This window comes from Ctenopharyngodon idella, chromosome 22 (genome assembly GCF_019924925.1).
Source record: "Ctenopharyngodon idella isolate HZGC_01 chromosome 22, HZGC01, whole genome shotgun sequence".
Lineage (NCBI taxonomy): Eukaryota > Metazoa > Chordata > Actinopteri > Cypriniformes > Xenocyprididae > Ctenopharyngodon > Ctenopharyngodon idella.
Window position 1 is genome coordinate 4,548,792 of NC_067241.1, and position 21,482 is coordinate 4,570,273.

Sequence of the window (21,482 nt, forward strand, 5' to 3'; positions counted from 1 at the left end):
AGAGGATTGTGAAACAAAACCCATTCAAAAATGTGGGGGAAATTCACAGAGTGGACTGCAGCTGGAGTCAGTGCTTCAAGAACCACTACGCACAGACGTATGCAAGACATGGGTTTCAGCTGTCGTGTCAAGCCACTCTTGAACAACAGACAGCGTCAGAAGCGTCTCGCCTGGGCTAAAGACAAAAAGGACTGGACTGCTGCTGAGTGGTCCAAAGTTATGTTCTCTGATGAAAGTAAATTTTGCATTTCCTTTGGAAATCAAGGTCCCAGAGTCTGGAGGAAGAGAGGAGAGGCACACAATCCACATTGCTTGAGGTCCAGTGTAAAGTTTCCACGGTCAGTGATGGTTTGGGGTGCCATGTCATCTGCTGGTGTTGGTCCACTGTGTTTTCTGAGGTCCAAGGTCAACGTAGCCGTATACCAGGAAGTTTTAGAGCACTTCATGCTTCCTGCTGCTGACCAACTTTATGGAGATGTAGATTTCATTTTCCAACAGGACTTGGCACCTGCACACAGTGCCAAAGCTACCAGTACCTGGTTTAAGGACCATGGTATCCCTGTTCTCAATTGGCCAGCAAACTCACCTGACCTTAACCCCATAGAAAATCTATGGGGTATTGTGAAGAGGAAGATGCGATATGCCAGACCCAACAATGCAGAAGAGCTGAAGGCCACTATCAGAGCAACCTGGGCTCTAATAACACCTGAGCAGTGCCACAGACTGATCGACTCCATGCCACACCGCATTGCTGCAGTAATTAAAGCAAAAGGAGCCCCAACTAAGTAATGAGCGCTGTACATGCTCATACTTTTCATGTTCATACTTTTCAGTTGGCCAAGATTTCTAAAAATACTTTCTTTGTATTGGTCATTAGTAATATTCTAATTTTCTGAGATACTGAATTTGGGATTTTCCTTAGTTGTCAGTTATAATCATCAAAATTAAAAGAAATAAACATTTGAAATATATCAGTCTGTGTGTAATGAATGAATATAATATACAAGTTTCACTTTTTGAATGGAATTAGTGAAATAAATCAACTTTTTGATGATATTCTAATTATATGACCAGCACCTGTATATTACTTGCCATTACACACAAGTCTTCCATCTAGTGGCTGTTTAGTGAAAGTGCAGTCTCTGACCTTTTCCTGTTCTGTTCTGATTCACTGAAAAATGTCCTTTTACAGGTATAGCACTTTATATACAAACACAACTTTCCACTCTCACCCAAAGATTCTCTATATCTTATTATTATTTTTAAGTTTTTCCATGAAAAAGTGCACCTTCACCTTTTTTTGATTTGTTTTTTGATTTGTTTTTTGGTAGTTTTGTACTGCGTGTGTACCTATGTCTGTCAGCATACTGAAAGACCCCACAAAGCCATTTGAAAACCACAGTTCGTCCATTGCTGCCTTACATCCTGTTTCATTCTAAACTCGCAGCAGTATGCACCAGCAGAACATAATACTCACACCTTTATTAACACTATGAAGGGCTTGTTCATACTGCTTTTAGCACAGAGTAAGTCTCTATTTATTGATTTATTAATACATATTTGAAACTGTTTTATGTTCATCTGCCTTGTATTTTTAGTTTAGTAAATTAAACCTAGGAATTTTTTGTCAATTTTGTCAATTTTATGTGTAGTTTTGCAATCATGTTAATGCATGTTAAATGACCTGAACTGGCATCACCTGAATCTCCTCCTTTTGTTCTCTCGTGAACTAAATTCTCTTGATTCATTTGATATCTAACATTCACTCAGAATTGAACTCAAAATGTTAAAAAAAACTTGAAATATCGTTCCTAAGCAGAGAGTAAGAGATATAATCAGTCATCTCAGTGATTGTATCACAACTTTGCCCGTTTTCATCCAAAGATCCAGTTATGACAAACACTGAGGTCAAAACATTAAGAAAAATAAAAAAAATTAAACATATTGCAAATTTTCATTTCATGTTGACTTTAAATGCTCGTAACAAAACAATTAATTTTGATGTTCATCTTTATTTATGCAATGTTTAAAACTGTGACTTTTTCTCTAGTAAGTATGCAGTTTCAGTGTGATAAAACAAAGATTCAAACCACAGTTGGAAGCGCATTCACTATTATCTGCACCTACAAAACATCCCAGTTCCGATTTAATAAGAAGTACTGGTGTGCTGGAGACTCCAGAGCCTCGTGTGAGGTTCTGATGGACACAGATGGATTCACACAGGCTGCGTACAGAACACGGGCTCAAATCATTGATGGAGCTTCTAGAGGCTTGATTGTTAATGTAAGAAATCTAAAGTTGGACGACACTGGAATATATTGGGTAGCGATTGACAAAATTCATGCTGATATAATGACCAGGATCCAAGTTACAGTAACAAAAGGTAAGACTTTATTTTCATCATGTGAAGTATATCCTAAACCAAAATAAGATGTTCGGTCTACTGCATCTGTAATTTTATTCATTTTTTTAAATTACATTTTTACACATTTAAATCTTGATGTTTGGCACAAGCAGAAATAAAATATCAATTTCTGTCATGAAGTGTTTGGCATGGTAATGGACAGTGGCGTAACTTTGTTTTAAAAAGTGGGTGGGACAGGAATGTGTGTGTCGGGAATGTGTGTGTATCATTATAATAATAAATGCACAAAATTTATTGACATAGACCTCATGTTTAATATGATAGTTTCGTCCTTACATCTACTATAATATTTACATTAGTCAGTAAATATGTAAATCTGCGCCTTGAATTAGATTGTGTTGATGGACTAGAGGTAGAACTTTTGTTCCGCATGCCAGAGGTTCTGGGTTCTAATCCGCCCTCGTGTTATTTATTTTATTTTTTTCTCATTAAAACCAAAGATGTTCATCAGTGATTGTTTATCAAGAGCAGAGACACGTTTATGTGCATTTTGTTTGTGATTTCACCGGAACGAGTAGAGTCTGCGGCCGCAACATCGATAGATTGAAGCGCTCGTCCGTGTGAAGACTGCGCGCTGTGCACGAGCGCAAATAGAAAACTGTTGCGCCACTGATAACAGTGGCAACGAGCACTCAACGTGATTTCAAAAACGACACATCCCAGCACCAGATCGCCTATTATTTAACACAAACGAATGAATTGTTAATAAACAAGAGATGTTTCTTTTGTATACATCCGTGCCGCGAGATGTTTCAAAAAGTGGTGGGGACAATATCGACCCTGGCAAAAAAAGTGGTGGGGACATGCCCCACCTGCAAATTACGCCTATGCTAATGGTTATGACAATGTTGACATGTTTGGGCTTGGTGGAATAGATCTGCTATGCAGCTGCTGCTGCTGCTGCAGAACAAGTACGGGAATTGCTACTGCCAATACATACACGACATGCTACTGCATGCGCAGTTTTGAGCGATCTCTCGCCACGAGTTACAACCCATGTAAATATCTTTATATTCTTTTATGCTAGTTGTACAAATGAGGATACTTTCTAACCGCGTGATTTTTTTTTCCCAAACCAGTTCAGCGGAAATCCCGCCCTGAAGCCGATTCTAAACATTTCATTGGCCATGTCAATCACAATAACGAATGCCTACACCCAACCCTGATCCCTAAACCTACCCGTCACTGTAACCTGAGCCAATAAAATTGGTTGCAGGGCGGGGATTTCCGCTGAACCGTTTGGGGGGAAAAAATCACGCTTTTTAACCTCTTCGCACAATCTCTCGTCTATGTAGGCCTCCATTGTCGCTTTAGCTTGCATGCGTTCTGGTCCGTTCTGTTTATGCAGTTTTTCTTTGACTACCTTGTGAATTGATGCCCCCAAGGCATGGTTGCCACCTTGTGGATAAAGTAATTACTGCAAAAAAAAAAAAAATTAAATGCGCATGTGCAACCTGCACGTACAAGTACGCGCGGTTACAAAATTCCGGCGGTGCTCATACAGTGCACGCATACTTTTTTGATGACGAAATTCGCGTCACGTGCACTGTATGCTTACCCTTGCGTAGCTACATGTAAAAAGTGAACTATACTTTGGGCTTCAAGCGGCAGTTAAGTCAGAAATGCATTATTGCGTTGAAGAAAACGGCAACACTAGCAGTGGAATGTGAAAAAAGCAAAGTTATTAAACACGAGTTGAACGTGTTTTTTTTTTAATTTTACCACCGCATTTTTAGAATGCCGTTTCATGGGTGAGATGCTGCAAAAGATGCGAGACACGAGTGCAACAGCCAAACATGTCCGCCAAACATAAAAACAATAGGAAAAATAGCACAATGGAATGCAAAAACCTGAATGGTGCTGTTATTTTCTGTTTTTACAAAGCATTTGCTATTAATAATAGCCTATTACTGGTGTTATTTATTGCTATTACTTTTTGGCTTAGAAATATTTAGCATTTTTCTTATATTATTTCTATTTCTGTTTAAAGGATATGTTTAAGATAAGTTTGTACAACATTTGGCTTAATATTTCATGCATATTTTGCATATTTAACAAATAACAAGTCATTTGTTTTACATTTACACAATTTTGATCACTTCAGGTGTGGTGCACTTGGAATAGAACTTTTTTTAACCAGATGCTTAATAAAGATAATGTTACTTGAATCATATTGTAGTTACGTTTTTAAGTTGACTAGTTAAACATTAAAAAGAATTGAAATCGTTCTAAAAAAAAGAACAAGATATAAAAAAAAAAAATTCCCCATATCACCCAGTCCTACCTTCAGCAGATATCAAAATTGGAGCAGTCAGGCTACTTAAAAAAGTTCAGGGGCATGTGTTTGCGATTGATTCTTCGCGAGTATGGGCTCACGCTCACTACTACACAGACTCGGGCTTTGAATAACCTAATTAGCACAAGATGTCAGCGCCATCTTGAGGCATTTGCAGCTTCGCTTTTTTACAATGGAAAAGAGTGAAGGTATGTCATCCATCTTTTTTTACAGTCTATGGTGGAGCTGGGGAAGGTTGATGGTTTCTGAAAGCGCGCTGCAACAGCTACAGCAAATGCTGACCAAGTATTTGAAGGTTGAGCAGCAAGCTCCTTAGCTACCGATACAGCAGGAACCAATCAGATGTGCCCTATAGAAAATGAAGTAATTGCAAGCAGAGTTTAGGACCTATCAGTCTGTGCCATCTAGTGTTTCATGACAGAACTTTGTATTTCAGAGGCTGTAATGAAACCAAACGTTTGGCCTCTCAGTTCCCCGGAAATGACATGCTGGGGACAACTAATTGTGTTTCGCTGTGGGAGTGAGAGAGGAACAGATGTGCGGTACACTTGGTACAGAGTTGGACACCCAAACAACATTGTCCTGCACCATTTCACTGATCTCCACCTCCATTGTTCAAACATAACTGAAGACAGCCAACTTTTCTGCATGGCCTCGAATGATGTCAGCAGCCAAAACAGCGAATTTATTTCTCTGCACCTAATTCAGCCTGCAGACAAGAACTGTGTTTATTTCATCTCATCAAAGGGTGAGTTTAACCTGTTCATTGATTGTATATATTAAGCTTTTACATTGTTCTCTGAAATTCTTGATTCTGACAAGCCAGTCGTGTCATTTAGTGGTCAGTTATTTTCGAATATTCGCCATCATTGATGTCAACGCCAACCCAATTTCACAGGATAAAGTAATAATATACGAGGTTGCAAATTCATATGAAAATGTAGGATTTTTATTTTTAAAACGTAACCATGAATTTCCACCCCTAAACATAACTATCACTGGGGCATAAGCAGATTGTAAGAAAATGTAGTAGAGATAAGATTGTACGAATTCATATGAATTAGCCACCAATTCGCTAAAACCTAAAATAGTTACAAATTATCATGAGATTGTGTTAGCAATGCTATCAGACCACTCATTCGGCGTCACTTTAATTTCTCATATATTATACTGCAGGCTCACGTTTCATACTAATGCAAACTGGCACTATTTTGCGTTTTAGTTATCGACTGCAGTGAAAATGACTTCAGACTTCAGATATTAATGTGGCTTCTGTATTATTATTAAGCCAACTTTAATATTGTAGTGATTGTTATGTTGTTAGGCCAATTGTTTCATACAATGCAATGGTGTAGCTAATCATTAACTTCTGAGTACATTAGTTTTACTTTACATGGATGGACATGATGTAGCATTTCTAAATGTTTTTTTACAGTAATGTTAACGTAATTGTGTGATGTGTTGTTTACATGGATGTCTGACAAGAGGATGAACCTCTCTTTCTTGATTAGCTCTCTCTAGCTATGACTGCATAAGAAGCACAACATCACTCTCAACATCCATCCAAACTACAGAGAAATTACTGAGCTCTGCAACAGTCTCTCAACTCACATGGAGTCAGAATAAGTCAATGTAAGTTAGTCAGACATGAACAGAAAGCTGTGCATGAAAACTCGTACTTCTTTTCATGATTTAATTCCAAACCTGAATGACTGACTTTATGTGGAACAAAAGTACTGATAGTAAACAATTATGCTACAAAATTTTTCAATGCAATTCCAACAAATGGGAACTCACAACAGTCCAATACAAATGTTTGTATGTTAGAAGGCTGAAAACTCTTTATGATCTTGTTCTAGGTCTTGGTCTGGCTTACCACTATGGTATGAGTGTCTTCGTTGGTCTCTCTTCTCAGCTATGATTACCATCTTATATGTAGTGCACACATGCTTAAAATTAACATCCAGAAGGCTTAGGGCTCAAGTCAAACACGCCAAACACATCTGACTGAGAACCATGGTCACATCTTCACTACAAGTGTGTTTTTATTCATGGTGTGCATGTAAAGTTTGCATTGTTTGACTTCATGTCTAGTTACTGTACATGTCAGCACTGAATTGATATTTCTTGTCCTTATCCACAAGATGTGCAATTAATTTAGCCCCTAACTGCTTAATTCCATTCAAACTTGGTTACATATTTCAGCTTTAGGTGTACTGTCTTTATTTAAAAAAAAAAAAAAAAAAAAGTATCTGCTTTGTATGTTGACAGAAAACACCACAACATGCTCACATAACAAGCAGATATCAACATTAATACAATTAACATTTTCAAGCATCTTATCCTTGAACACAAGCTGGTGATATCCTGTTGTTCCCACCAACTCGCTCAATGGCATCGAAACTGACATACGAGATTGAAACTTAAAGTGACTCCTGGTATCTTGCCTGCCCTTCCTGAAAGGAAGATATCACATACAGTGAACTATTGTTGAAATTGTTTTGTGACCTTGATGCATGGACAGTGATCAAGGGACTGTAAAGACTGATTTTTCTCAATACCTATATATATATATATATATATATATATATATATATATATATATATATATATATATATATATATATATTATATATACCTTTATATATTTACACTGTATCTGATTACATTCAATCTAAATGAACTCAGTTATTTCCAATTTAAATGGTTTCTGACAAATTAAATACTGTTGTTCTTTTAATGCAGGGATTCACAATCTTTTTTGTCAATTTTTATCGCAAATATTCACTTGAAGTGCCACCTGAGGTTATTACTATACAGGTGCATCTCAATAAATTAGAATATCATGAAAAAGTTTTTTTGTTTGTTTTTTTTTTCTGTAATTTAATTCAAAAAGTAAAACTTAAATATATTCTAGATTTATTAGACACAAAGTAAAATATTTCCAGACTTTTTTATTGTCATTTTGATGATTACAGCTTGCTGCTCATCAAAATCAAAAAATCAGTATCTCAAATTATTAGAATATTTAATTTCAAGTTCTATTAAATTACCATTCTCAGGGTATAAATACTGGGTTTAGGTCAGTAATCCCAACAGCAGTCATGGGGAAGTCTGCTGACTTGACAGTTGTCCAGAAGACGATCATCAAGACCCTCTACAATGAGGGTAAGCCACAGAGGGTCATTGCTGGCTGTTCGCAGAGTGCTGTGCCAAAGCATATTCATGGAAAGTTGAATGGAAGGAAAAAGTGTGGTAGAAAAAGGTGTACAAGTGAAAGGAACGACCGCAGGCTTGAGAAGATTGTCAAGTGAAGCCGATTTAAGAACTTAGGAGAGCTTCAAAAGGAGTGGACTGAAGCTGGAGTCAGTGCATCAAGAGCCACCGCACACAGACGTCTTCAGGAAATGGGCTACAACTGTCACATTCCACGTACCAAGCCACTTCTAAACCAAAGAACGTCAGAAGCGTCTTACCTGGGCTAAGGAGAAAAAGAACTGGACTGTTGCTCAGTGGTCCAAAGTCCTCTTTTCAAATGAAAGTAAATTTTGCATTTCATTTGGAAATCAAGGTCCCAGAGTCTGGAGGAAGAGTAGAGAGGCACAGAAACCATGTTGCTTGAAGTCCAGTGTGAAGTTTCCACAGTCAGTGATGATTTGGGCTGCCATGTCATCTGCTGGTGTTGGTCCACTGTGTTTTCTGAAGTCCACAGTCAACACAGCCATCTACCAGGAAATTTTAGAGCACTTCATGCTTCCTTCTGCTGACAAGCTTTATGGAGATGCTGATTTCATTTTCCAGCAGGATTTGGCACCTGCCCTCACTGCCAAAGGTACCAAAAGCTGGTTCAATGACCATGGTGTTACTGTGCTTGATTGGCCAGCAAACTCACCAGACCTGAACCCCATAGAGAATCTATGGGGTATTGTCAAGAGGAAGATGAGAGACACCAGACCCAACAATGCAGTTGACCTGAAGGCCACTGTCAAAGAAACCTGGACTTCCATTACACCTGAGCAGTGCCACAGGCTGATTGTCTCCATGCCACAGCGAATTGAGGCAGTAATTAAAGCAAAAGGAGGCCCAACCAAGTATTGAGTACATATACAGTAAATTAACATACTTTCCAGAAGGCCAACAATTCACTAAAAATGTTTTTTTTATTGATCTTATGAAGTATTCTAATTTTTTGAGATAGTGAATTGGTGGGTTTTTGTTAATGTGAGCCAAAATCATCACAATTAAAAGAACCAAAGACTTAAAGTACTTTAGTCTGTGTGCATTGAATTTATTTAATACACGAGTTCCACAATTTGAGTTGAATTACTGAAATAAATGAACTTTTCCACAATATTCTAATTTATTGAGATGCACCTGTATATTTAAAAAAATTTCACAACACATTTATACGTTCACAGGTCTCTAGTATCACAATGGTCACATGACATGCAGGTAAATAAAATGTTTAGTGATTTATTTTGTCTAATGAGTAGGCAAAGGCAACTAAAGATTGTTTAAAGATCTACAGTCTGTTGTTCTTTCCTCTTTGTTTGAATTTCAATATAGTGACTTGATATGATCTGAGCTTTTCATTATTTGCCTCTTGAAACTAGAGTTGCATTGAGATGCCCAGGAAAGATACCTCAAGATATATACCTCAAGAAAGACACAAATATCAAAAATATGAACTCTGAACCATATAACAGATTACTAATGGGCGTTAACATGGACCACAGCAACAGCTTAAAGTGCTTTTCCACTGTGTGGTAAGACTCGGCACGGCTTGGACTGGTTCGCTTTACTTTCGTTTTGCTTTTCCACTACAGTTTAGTACCGCTTAAAAGTGAGTGGGATTATATCATTATAGTTGCGCCGCCTCTACTGCCTTGGATCTGCTCCTCGGCTACCAACGAGAGGAACATCTGCACCTCGTCTACTGACCACAATGCAGCTATTTCTTTTTTCAATTTGCGTGCAACGGTCGTTTAAAGCAAGTCGTTTAAAAAGTCGTGCAAACAAATGGTACTGTGGTGGCTGTTATTGACTATTTAAATCTAGAGGGTTTGGTCTTGTGTTTCAAATCCAATGACGCTGGTAGTAAAGATTCTCTCTGACCAATCAGTTACCTGCAGTGTTTACACGTCACATTTTAGTATCAGTACAGCTTGCATATGGCGCTTCATGCAATCGCCACCAAACTTGGTCAACACGAAACAAAGACTGAAGATGCTAAATTGCGAATGATTGTAGGATATCTTGAATAGTGTTGCCATGGTGAGGGATTAAAGTAAGGACAAAAAAGGGAAACAGGAAGTGTCTCATATCGCGTAAAATCATTGTTTGATTTAAAATAAATTAAGATTGTATGTTGCCTGGCATGCACAGGTTTTCTTAAGCCACTGGGGTGGCGGTGGTGCCAGGGCTTGGGCCCGTCATTGCTGCTTGCAGCTATATTTAATTAAGAGTCATTGGGGCAGATTTCTGGCTGCCCCACTTATTTTCACGTTACCTCACGTAAACCTCGCTCCAGACCTAGGCGATATCAGTTCGCTTCAGCTATGTGTCTGCATCAGGTCAGTAACTAGTTGGCATGTCTGTTCTTCCTATGTTGAGTAGCATATCAAATTAATGAAAGTATAAACCCTTTAGTTTAAACGTGCTCATGTGAATAGCCTTTATATACAGTAGTTCTGTTGTTTGTTTTAGCCTATGTTTGTTCTGAGAATAGACATGTTTTTTTTTCCTCACTGGAATTCCTACACAACTTACAATATTCTAAAACAACATTCGGAAGCAATAAATACCACATTATGGCAATTCTAAGATGACAATCAATGGCTGTGTCCGAAATCGCCCCCTATACCCTTAAATAGGGCACTATTTGAGGGGACAGCCATTTGTAGTAGTGTCCGAAACCATAGTGGACGATGTTGAGTGCACTCATTCAATCCCACAATGCACCGCAATAACGAGTGTACAACCGATGCACGCTCAACGGCTATAGAATACCCATAATGCACCGTGAGAGTCGCGCGCTGAATGAATTCCCGCGTCTCGCCAGGAGATGGCGCCCGCAGCTGAATCACTTATCCATTCATTTTCCAAACCGCGCTGGTCCAGCATTATCATACAGGTATAAATTCCTTTTTAATTAATCATTAAATCGTTTAAAAGGTTTGAACATGCTAGTTCAACATAAATATTCATTACTACTGGAGCTGCCAGTTTGCTACATTTCAAAAGATTATTAAACAGCAGCACAAACTATGTGAAATCGGCAGCCCTTTCGGTGCACTCAGTGTCCGAATTCACTTACTCGTTTCATTCACTCCTTCAAGTGGACTATATTAGTGGACTAATGTAGGGAATAGTGAATGAGGGTATAGGGGGCGATTTCGAACACAGCATATGTGTTTGTCTTGTATACTAAAGTCAGTCAATCATCATTAGAGTGCCACCCTCAGGCTAAATAATGCAAGGACATTAAAATTCTGCCAGAAATATGATGTGTTCAGCGATTACAATATAAATCTTACAAAATGTTTATAATAAACTAGTGCTAAGACCCAGACTCTGCCCTACATAAATTTACAGCCAGGAGCCGCTACTGTGTACTGAGACGTACCATTCAGTGGAAAAGTGCCATTATATTAAACCAGTAAAACAAAAAGCATTATTTAAAAAAAAAATAGTAACCACATACTTTTTTCAAGCTGCAATGCTGGCAGTTTACACAAAATAATAATTTGATTCCTGCTAAAAAAAAAAAAAAAAAAAAAAAGTTGTTCAAGCTATTTGTTAGGAGAATATTTTTCCAAGTTGTTTTTTAGCAGATCAAGTTACATGAGAGAGGGGATTTCCACTACACCCATCCTGTCCCATGTTTTTCTTATTTTTACGAGCACTGTTGAGGATTCACAAATTCTGAAGATGCTTCAGTGTGTGAGTAAAGTTGCATGTTTTTGAGCTTTTTGATTGCATTCTTAAACACTGTTATTCTTAGCATTATGTTTTAGAGATTGTATGATATATTTCTGCAAAAAAAAAAAAAACATTTTAAAATGTTCATTAGTCTGAGACGAAAATGCTATTTGTTTTTTGTTGTTAAAAACATCTTTAATACAAAAAAACTTTGAAGATATAAAAACTTTTTATTGTCTGTAGATTCTTTTAATGTTTAAAAATGAGAAATATAACCAAACTCACATTCACATATCAAATGACTCCAGTCATGTTGTAGAAAAAGCCATTTTATTCTACATGGAGTGGGTCGCCCCCACAACATGAGAATCATCTCGAACCCAAGAATGTTCATCATAATATGTTGTCCCACTACTGTCTGTTTTTGAGCTACAGAAAACAAATTACTCTGTAACTATTTTAGGCAAATTCACCAACGCTCAGAGAGTATGGGATTTATGTTGCAGTATCTCTGTGCCGCTGCCCTCTTCCTGTGTCTGATGAAAGTTGTGAATATCAGAGGTGAGTCTGATACTTAGCAGTCATTCCATTTTGGTCATTGTGTTTGAAATACAAATAATTGTATCAACAAATGGAATGACATGTTTTGATATATTACTGGGATTTCATTTAAGGACAATCTATAATACTGTAAAATGCATAGATCTGAAATTGTCTGAAATAAATAACATTTTGTAATTTGATGGAACAGAAAAGGGTAAATAAACTGACAAAAGTTATGAATAACATCTAAAACCCAAAATGATTTGGAGTTATATAGAGGGCCGAAACAACATTCTTTTCTGTTTACAACCCGAATTCCGGAAAAGTTGGGACATTTTTTAAAATTTGAATAAAATGAAAGACTTTCAAATCACATGAGCCAATATTTTATTCACAATAGAACATAGATAACATAAATGTTTAAATGGAGAAATTTTACACTTTTATCCACTAAATGAGCTCATTTCAAATTTGAAAATCTGAAATGCAGAGTTGCCCAGTTAATGACCAGTTACTGGGTTACTGGAATACTGATTCAGATGATAAGCGTGCGATTTGTTCTTCTCCACAGCACAGTGTACGAATCTTATCTCTCAACTCAAAGTTTCCCAGATGGCTTAATCCATAACATTTGAGTGTAAAATTGGACATATACCAGTTAACTCAAGACTAGAGTAGTAGTGCAAATAATGATGATGATGGTTAAAACTGTATTGCATCAGATTACTGTAATGTTTTGTGTTCTTCTCCACAGCACAGTGTACACAGTCTTCTTTTGAATCAAGAAATGTCATCTTGTCCGCATCTTATCTCTCTACTCAAAGTTTCCCAGATGGATCTATTGTAACATTTGAGTGTATAGTTGGACATAAACCAGTTAACTCAAGAGCATCTAAATCTGTTACTTGTGTGGGAAACCAGTGGACAAGCCTGGAATTAAATTGCATAAGTATGTACTATCAATAAATATGTTTTATGAGTACCCTACATTCATAAATTATGCTAAAATGCCTTACAATGTTTGTTTGTTTTTTAAATCTAATTTAGATATGTGAGCGATATACAGTATAGGCAAAGACTATAGAATAACACAAGACATGTCACTCGTATTGTTTTGAATGGGAGAAAGTGTAACGCGAAATATTGCGGAATAAGTCCCGCCTTCAAAATAAGAGTCAATCGCCGACTGGTAAAGTCATCGCGTCACTGCAGCGGCCGTTAGAAGCACCGGTTTCTTTAGAAACAGTCAGACGCGCGCCTCCGAAATGAGGCACAAGAGACTAGCATTTAGGTCTGCGCATGCGCATTAGCTTGATCCAGCCTAAAAAATACTTTTTTTTTTTTGTCATGATTCGAGCGTTTGGAAAAAAAATTATGAGACAGTTGTTGTCAGATTTCATTGGTGATTTCAAATATGAAATTTAAGCCAAAGCTTGGCAAACAGCTTTGGAGAATTTGATGTTTCCCCATTCAAAGAGATAGGAGTTGCACTTGCATGCCCGAGAGGCGTTTCAAAGATGGCCGCCGAGTGAAATTACTTGTCTTAAAGAGACTTTGGTATAGGTCAGCATGTCCTAAAATAGCTTACGAAAGCTTATAGTGGTTTCGTCACTGATGCAGGAAGCTTTACATCACAGCATCACACATTTCCTCTTAAAATAAATCCCTGTATCATATATAGTGAGGCAACACTGAAGATTACTTACATTATCCTAAATGTTTCCAAGAATTTGTAAATTCAGAGAAATTCAATTTTAAATAGTGCCCGTCCCTCCCTTGTCACTTGTCGCCTGTCAATGACGTAATATGCGTTATCCCTGGTTTCCTTGTACTGCATTGTAACCATGCCAACAGATGTGGACAGCTGCGTCTAGCGACATGCTGTTGTCGTTTTGTTCAAACATTATGGACCATGGCAAGCAAACTTTGGGACAAAAGGAGAATTAAAACGAGGATCAATATCGGCGTGGCGTTTCCGAGATGGTGAGAGCTATGCGACAACTTTGACTTGACAGAGCTCTACGCCGCTCTTGCACATTATTAGACAAGGTAAGCAAATGTAGGCTAATCAATGTTATATAGCTCAACACGATGAAATGTTAGAATATCATCAGTATGATATTCTAATGTTGATATAGCTTACTGTTAGTCTAATACAGGCAACAAATTTAATACATAGTATAACAATACAACTTTCAACACACTCAAATGCAGTTTAGTATGATAGTGTAACATTAGACCAAGTGAAACAGCGCTGCGTTACCTCACAATTTTAATTCGTCAAGTAAACTGACCTGTATGAGTAGTATTTCAGCACTTGCGAGTAGTTCGGTAGAATGGAATGTCCTCATTCCTTTAACGTTATATCCCCTGGGACTCACGTGTGGCACTGATATCTGTCTCTCATTAGCAATCGCGCCCGCATTTCTCGGCCACGCCCTGCTTTATACCACAGTCATGTTAAAAACATGAATGCATTCACTCATCCATAAACATTATTTCACCATAAACATTATTAGATCCATCGGAATGACGACAAGTTCCATGAGTCCACGCTCATTCACTGCGTCATCAATCTACGCCTTTGTAATTGTTTTAAAAAGTTTAGTGACTAAAAAAAAACAAAAAACATACTGTGCCTTTAAAGGGTTAGTTCACCCAAAAATGTAAATAATGTCATTTATTACTCACCCTCATGCCGTTCCACACCCGTAAGACCTTCGTTAATCTTCGGAACACAAATTGAGATATTTTTGTTGAAATCCGATGGCTCAGTGAGGCCTACATAGGCAGCAATGACCTTTCCTCTCTCAAGATCCATAAAGGTACTAAAAACATATTTAAATCAGTTCATGTGAGTACAGTGGTTCAATATTAATATTACAAAGCAACGAGAATATTTTTGGTGCGCCAAAAAAAAAAAAAAAAAAAAAAACGACTTATTTAGTGATGGCCGATTTCAAAACACTGCTTCAGGAAGCTGCGGAGCATAATAGTGTTTTCAAAAGTACCCGTACTTCAGTACCAAGTCGGTACTGAAATTTTGAAAATGTGACGATACCAGCATTTCTGTAGTACCGAGAATCCGGGTATATTCGGTACCCACTGATAGGGCTGTGCCAGTACTTGAATATGACACGAGTGAAGCACAAAGCTTTGTTTACAAAAGAAATAATAGGTTAGCAATTAAATGTGACATCGCAGCCATGGAAACATTTTGGTTCATGCGAAATGAGAGAGGTAGGTGAGTCCATAAATTTAAGCTTTGTATTGTGTTTTGCGAATCACGATCTGGTCACCCGATTATCAGAAAATTTAACAATATTCCATTAGTTATTCCACTGAACATGAAATCTGTTTCTTTTCTCAAATCTTCACTCACGCAGGGGATTATAAACGTTTCTTCCTTTCGTTCGCTTTTAGGCCCATTATAGGCTATTCGCATTCTTTACTGTGGTAAAATAGAAAAAACACCGTAGCACAGAAACCTTTTTGCTTGCACGTCAATTTCTATTTAACACAGTTTGTGCTTGTTATTAGACTTCATAAGGCGCGTTAAGTTTATTTGTATAGCGCTTTTCACACACGCTGGTAATTACTTTCGCTTTCCCTGGCAGCGCTAAATCAAATATAGCCTGAATGTGTGAAGATAAAACTTGCTCTTCAGACCTTTTACAGCAAGTGTCAGTTCCTTGTAAAATCAGGAGATAACATGAAGATATTATTAAAGCGAAATGGTCTCTTTCCTGCTTGTGTCCCACATCTCTCTCAAAGAGCAGAGCAGTAGGCTATATGACACATCTTTGTGTAGAAATAAAAAAACGAATGTTTTTTTTTTTTTAAATAATATTTAACTTTCTTATTATTTAGGTTACCATTATTTACTATATATATTTATAGTTTTACAGGCTGTAGTGTGTAGTTTCATTGAAGGAATAGCTAAATAAACACGCGCGTCTGTTACAAAATGGATGTTTGAGCATTTATTTATTTTTTTTATATTTCAAAATTTATTTCATTGAGGTATATATACACACACAAACATACACACATGCTCCAAATATTTATATGTATGATTACCATATTTAATATGTTTTTAAAATAGGCTATATAAAATAGTAAAATAGTTTAAACAGATTTTGCTGTGGTACCGAAATTGGTACCGAGAACCGTTAAATTTTTATGGTATTGGTACCGACTACTGGAATTTTGGTACCGTGACAACACTAGAACATAATTAATCAGCGTATCGAATCATGATTCGGATCACATGTCAAACCGCCAAACTGCTGAAATCACGTGACTTTGGCGCTCCGAATCGCTGATTCATTATGTTCCGAAGCTTCACGAAGCAGTGTTTTGAAATCGGCCATCACTATATAAGTCGTTATTTTGGTTTTTTTTGGTGCACCAAAAATATTCTCATAGTTTTATAATATCAATATTGGACCACTGTACTCACATGAACTGATTTAAATATGTTTTTAGTACCTTTATGGATCTTGAGAGAGGAAATGTCATTGCTTCCTATGTAGGCCTCACAGAGCCATCGGATTTCAACAAAAATATCTCAATTTGCATTCCGAAGATTAACGAAGGTCTTACGGGTATGGAATGGCATGAGGGTGAGTAATAAATGACAGAATTTTCTTTTTTGGGTGAACTAACCATGTAAGTATTTGGTAAGAAGATAATTTCTTTCAGATATATATTAGCTAAACGGATGAAAGAAAGATTTTGCCGAGATCAGGGATGGGATGGCAGAGATCCTGTCTGTGTGGGTGAGGTTTTTTCTTGCATTCAAGTGAAATAAGACATGGTAGAGCACACATTAATTCAGAACCATTCCTGATGAGTATAAACAATTATGTGCTCTTCACTTTGAGATGCATCTGAAAAGAATATCTATTCAACAGAATTTTTTTCTTTTTAGTGGTGAAATGTGAGGCACCTCCAACCATAGAAAATGGACAGCTTGAAGATGATCCTTTGGACAGTTATGATTATTCACAAGTCGTGTCCTACAAATGTAACCGTGGGTTGAGTCTTATTGGAAGTCCAACACTTTATTGTTCTGAGGATGGGACTTTTAAACCAGATCCACCTAAATGTTTGGGTAAGTTACGACTAAAATGCTGTAACTGAGCTTGTGGTCTTGCTGACATCACATAGTTCATGTTACTTAAAACAAAGGCAGCCAATACATATATCCATGAGTAAAAATGATAACTAAAAGTGTACTGTTATGGATCTACAGTTCTGCATCAGGCGACCATAATGCATGACTTGTTTGCCACAGGGCCTTGTAGTTTGCCTGTTTTTGGAGGATATGTCACTTTAACAGAGGAATTCCGCTCACAAAAAAGTTTCCCTCATGGATCCAAAGTAACATTTGAGTGCATTCGTGGGCATGAGCCAGTTGACTCGACAGTGTCTAAATCAGTTACCTGTGAGGAAACCAAGTGGACGGAACTGCTCCTCACTTGCAAAGGTAAGTACTGTCATTAAATGTGGTGTTACATTTCAGGGTTTTCTTTTTGTTCTTTTGTGAAACAGAAAGGGAGATGCGGAGCTCAAATTTAATACATAGAATAACATGCTAGACGCTAGACAACACAATAGAAGTTGCCGATACAACGTGCACATTATTCCAAGTCTTGGTGGTCCATGAATGTTAGACATTTTAGAGCTATAGAGGAGAAGAAGATCGCGATTTAAATTTTGGTCCTCACACAGCACCATAGAATGGCTTCAGAAGATTTACAATATGGCACACAAGTCTATTTGAACTCATTTTGATTGTAAGATGACTTTGTGATCAGCTTTAATGTTCTTTTTTTGCTGCTAGTAATAGTAGCCTACAGGTAAAAAGGCATGTTGACTGATAAACATAGCCTATTAAACAATCTTTAGTCACACTGTGAGTTGTATCTGCAAGTACAATAAAGGAAGCACTCTGACTCTTTCTCTGCTTCTTAAACAATGATACTGGTTTATAGGGATGGGCGTATCGATTCTGAGTATCGAAAGTATCGATACTCAAATAAAAAATATCAATACTAAGGTGTTTTTTTACCAGTGATTTTGTTTATTTAACAAGAACTATAATGCGTACAATATGCATCGAATTTGACAAATAACCTATGTTAGTGAATAATTGTGTAGTATAACTATTTTCCTGCTCATCTGAACCATAGGGCAAATTCCAAAGGGCATTTTTGCACCCTTGAAGGGCACTTCGAGAAGGGGATGCCATTTGTAGGGGTGTTCCAAACGAAAGTGAACAACTGAATCCCTTCACAAAGGGCCCTTCCTCAAGGCCGTTAGCGAAGGGTACATGCGATGGTCACTTTGAGGAAGTAATTGTATTATTTATGGTCATGTTACCCAGCGAATACTTGTGATTCATTCATTTTAAAGATAGATGGCGGGAGAGTTCGAGTTAACTTACAAACATAGCAATTCAAGTTGTTTTTAGTCGTGATATATTTCACACATTTTTGTAATGTTATGTTTAAATAAGTTTTATAGATTAGAAATGTGTTGAGTAATGCAGTGTCCAAAGATGAGACAGCAAATTTTAAAGTTAAGAACAGAGAAATACACTCACACACACATTATATAACATATTTTAAAATATATAAATGTATCTTTATTTGCAAGTTATGTTAACAGCAATAATAAGAGATTTCTGTCGTAAGAGCTAATTAGCTGATGGACAAGTGCATTCCAAACGGCTACATAATGGCACGCAAGTGCCCTGCTCCCTCCAAAGTCCCCTTCAAGGGCTCTGCCCTTCGAAGGGAGTAGGGCAAAGGGATGCTCCCTTTCGTTTGGAATTTGCCCAGAGACTGTAAAAAACACACGCAAATGCTGCAAGACAGAACCAATCAATCACAGATAGCGTTCGCTCACTGCTGACACTGCTTTCAAAAAGGGCTGCTTCTCAAAAGTATCAAAATTGATGCTTTTGGGAAACACAGCTCAGAACAATGCTTATCAGAGGACAAAAAAAAAAAAAAAACATAATATGTTTGAGTTATTTCACAATAAACAAATTGAAATTGTAGCCTTGTTTGGGCAATAAAATAATGTAAATACTTAGCCCTGGACATGACATGCAAGAAAAAAACAGTAGGCTGAATCATGCGCACGATTTACTAATTCGTACCCTCTATTTACTAAAACGTGCGCACGATTTAGTAAATTGAGGGAACGATTAATTCTTCTTCTTGCATGTCATGTGCGGGGCTCTGTATATAAATTATACACTGTCAGAATAAAAATGTTGCATTTTATGGGTGCAACAGCCTGTCACTGGCAGTCCCTAATGAAAATAAACCATGGTTTTACTACAGTGACCATAGTTTAACTATAGTATTTGTAGATTTCCATGGTTACCACTACAGTAAACATATTTTAACCATGTGTAAACAAAAATATTATCTAATAAGCTGCAATTAAGGCATAATGAGTGATAAAATACCTTTGAAATACATTATTAAATGGGTATCATTACCCATTTTACTCTTAGTAATTTAAACATTTAATAAATTTAATAATTTAAAAGTTTAGTTTAGAGGTATCAGTATCGATATTGGCAATACTTGCCTTGAAAGTATCTGCATCATATCAAAAACAAAATAAGTGGTATACCTACTGGTGTATCCCTAAAATCAAAGAATCAGAATTATCTTTTTTGGTTGAACTCTTCCATTTAAGGTCATTTTGATAACATTTATGTGTCTATGATAAAACTGCATGTATATTTCTTTGCTCTGAAGGTTTCTGAATATAAATTCACCAGGATATTTTTTTCTCTTTAGTGGAGAAATGTCAGGCACCTCCAGTCATAGAAAATGGACAGATAGAAGCTGTTTCCTACAAATGTAATGATGGTTTTTTTCTTACTGGAAGTTCAAAACTATATTGTTCTGAGGATGGGACTTTTGTACAAGATCCGCCAAAATGTTTGGGTAAGTTGGTTAAAATGCCATTGAAGAGAAAGAATCTATTTGTATTTACTTGTGAGGTTTACTTTTGTGGGGTTGTGAATAAAATGTGTAGTGATTTGTACAATTCTTTTACATATACACTTTTCTTTTGTTTTCCTTTTTTGATTCAGACGGGTGTCCAACACCTGAAATTCCACATGCAATTAGAATCGGTGGAAAATCACCACCCTACAAACTGGCAAACTTTATAGATTACAAATGTGAACCTGGCTACATAATGAAAGGAGAAAATCATATTGTGTGTACAGCAAAAGGTTGGAGCCCTGAACCACCACAATGCATTGGTAAGACTGAAATAATGATGTGTGTATGTTCTAAAGGCGTGATTGCACTGCATTCATGCCACTGCACTTAATGCCTTAAATTAATCAAAAATAATAGTAAAGATATTTATACTGTGGGAAATTACATTATTTTTATATTCCTATTTCATGTATGTTCTTCAAAGAATCATTTATATTGCAGCAAAGACAGCTTTGTAGAGGTTTATTCTAGATGCCACATTATGAAGAAATAATGTGAAATATTAAGGGGTAAATATTTTTTTTAGAATATTTACCCCTTAAGCCCGAAGTGTTTTGGAGTTATGAGTCTTTACTTTTTTGTCTGTCACTCAGAGAAAAAAAAAATACCCTCAGGGCTTAAGGGGTTAACTTCTGTCTAAAATCTAATGTAGAATGTGTAATACACATACTTCACGGTTGCCTTTTCTTCTTTTGTGCATTTAGCATCACTAAGTGTTGAATTAAGGAGCAGTGCATAAATTCAACATGGGGAAAAAAAAAAACAAGACAAAATGTTTTTGTGCTGCCTCCAGATATATCCTGTTCATATATTCATATATAATGAGAGACATAACATGTTTGTTGTTACATTAGCAAACTTGAAATAACTAGATACAGTGTTCAAATGCCTTTATTGCCATCATGTTTTATTCATTTATACTGGGTGTACCCGAGACATGTCTGGGGATCTGCCCCATGCCATGAATATGTGTACTCAAGAATACATTGCATTTGTGCTGTACTTCATTTAATGATCTTTGTCAAACTGATCTTCTTTTTGGCTTCTGATTTGTCAGTACGATGCTCAAATCCACAATATACTCACATATATGAGCTTCAAAAAGGCTACTTAATTGATTTGCTTAATAAAATAATAGTTGTAGTTAAATATTTATAGGCACTTGATCGCGTACATTTTAATCTGACATCTTTAAAAGTTTCTCATTATTATTATTATGACTTACAGAATCAAATTTTTATTCAACTGTGGCTGACAA

General features: G+C 36.8%; 1 protein-coding gene across 1 annotated transcript; it reads left to right on the forward strand.

The window, feature by feature from the left end:
- The first annotated feature begins 1,053 nt into the window (after positions 1-1,053).
- Positions 1,054-21,379, forward strand: LOC127504856 (sushi, von Willebrand factor type A, EGF and pentraxin domain-containing protein 1-like). Its single transcript, XM_051879972.1, has 12 exons — positions 1,054-1,526; positions 2,051-2,383; positions 5,158-5,469; positions 6,233-6,353; positions 6,581-11,663; positions 12,106-12,203; positions 12,940-13,134; positions 17,119-17,301; positions 17,485-17,676; positions 20,012-20,161; positions 20,311-20,484; positions 20,929-21,379. The coding sequence occupies exons 6-12, from the start codon at positions 12,131-12,133 to the stop codon at positions 20,961-20,963; spliced, it is 1,002 nt and encodes a 333-aa protein (XP_051735932.1). The 5' UTR covers positions 1,054-1,526; positions 2,051-2,383; positions 5,158-5,469; positions 6,233-6,353; positions 6,581-11,663; positions 12,106-12,130; the 3' UTR covers positions 20,964-21,379.
- Positions 21,380-21,482: the final 103 nt, after the last annotated feature.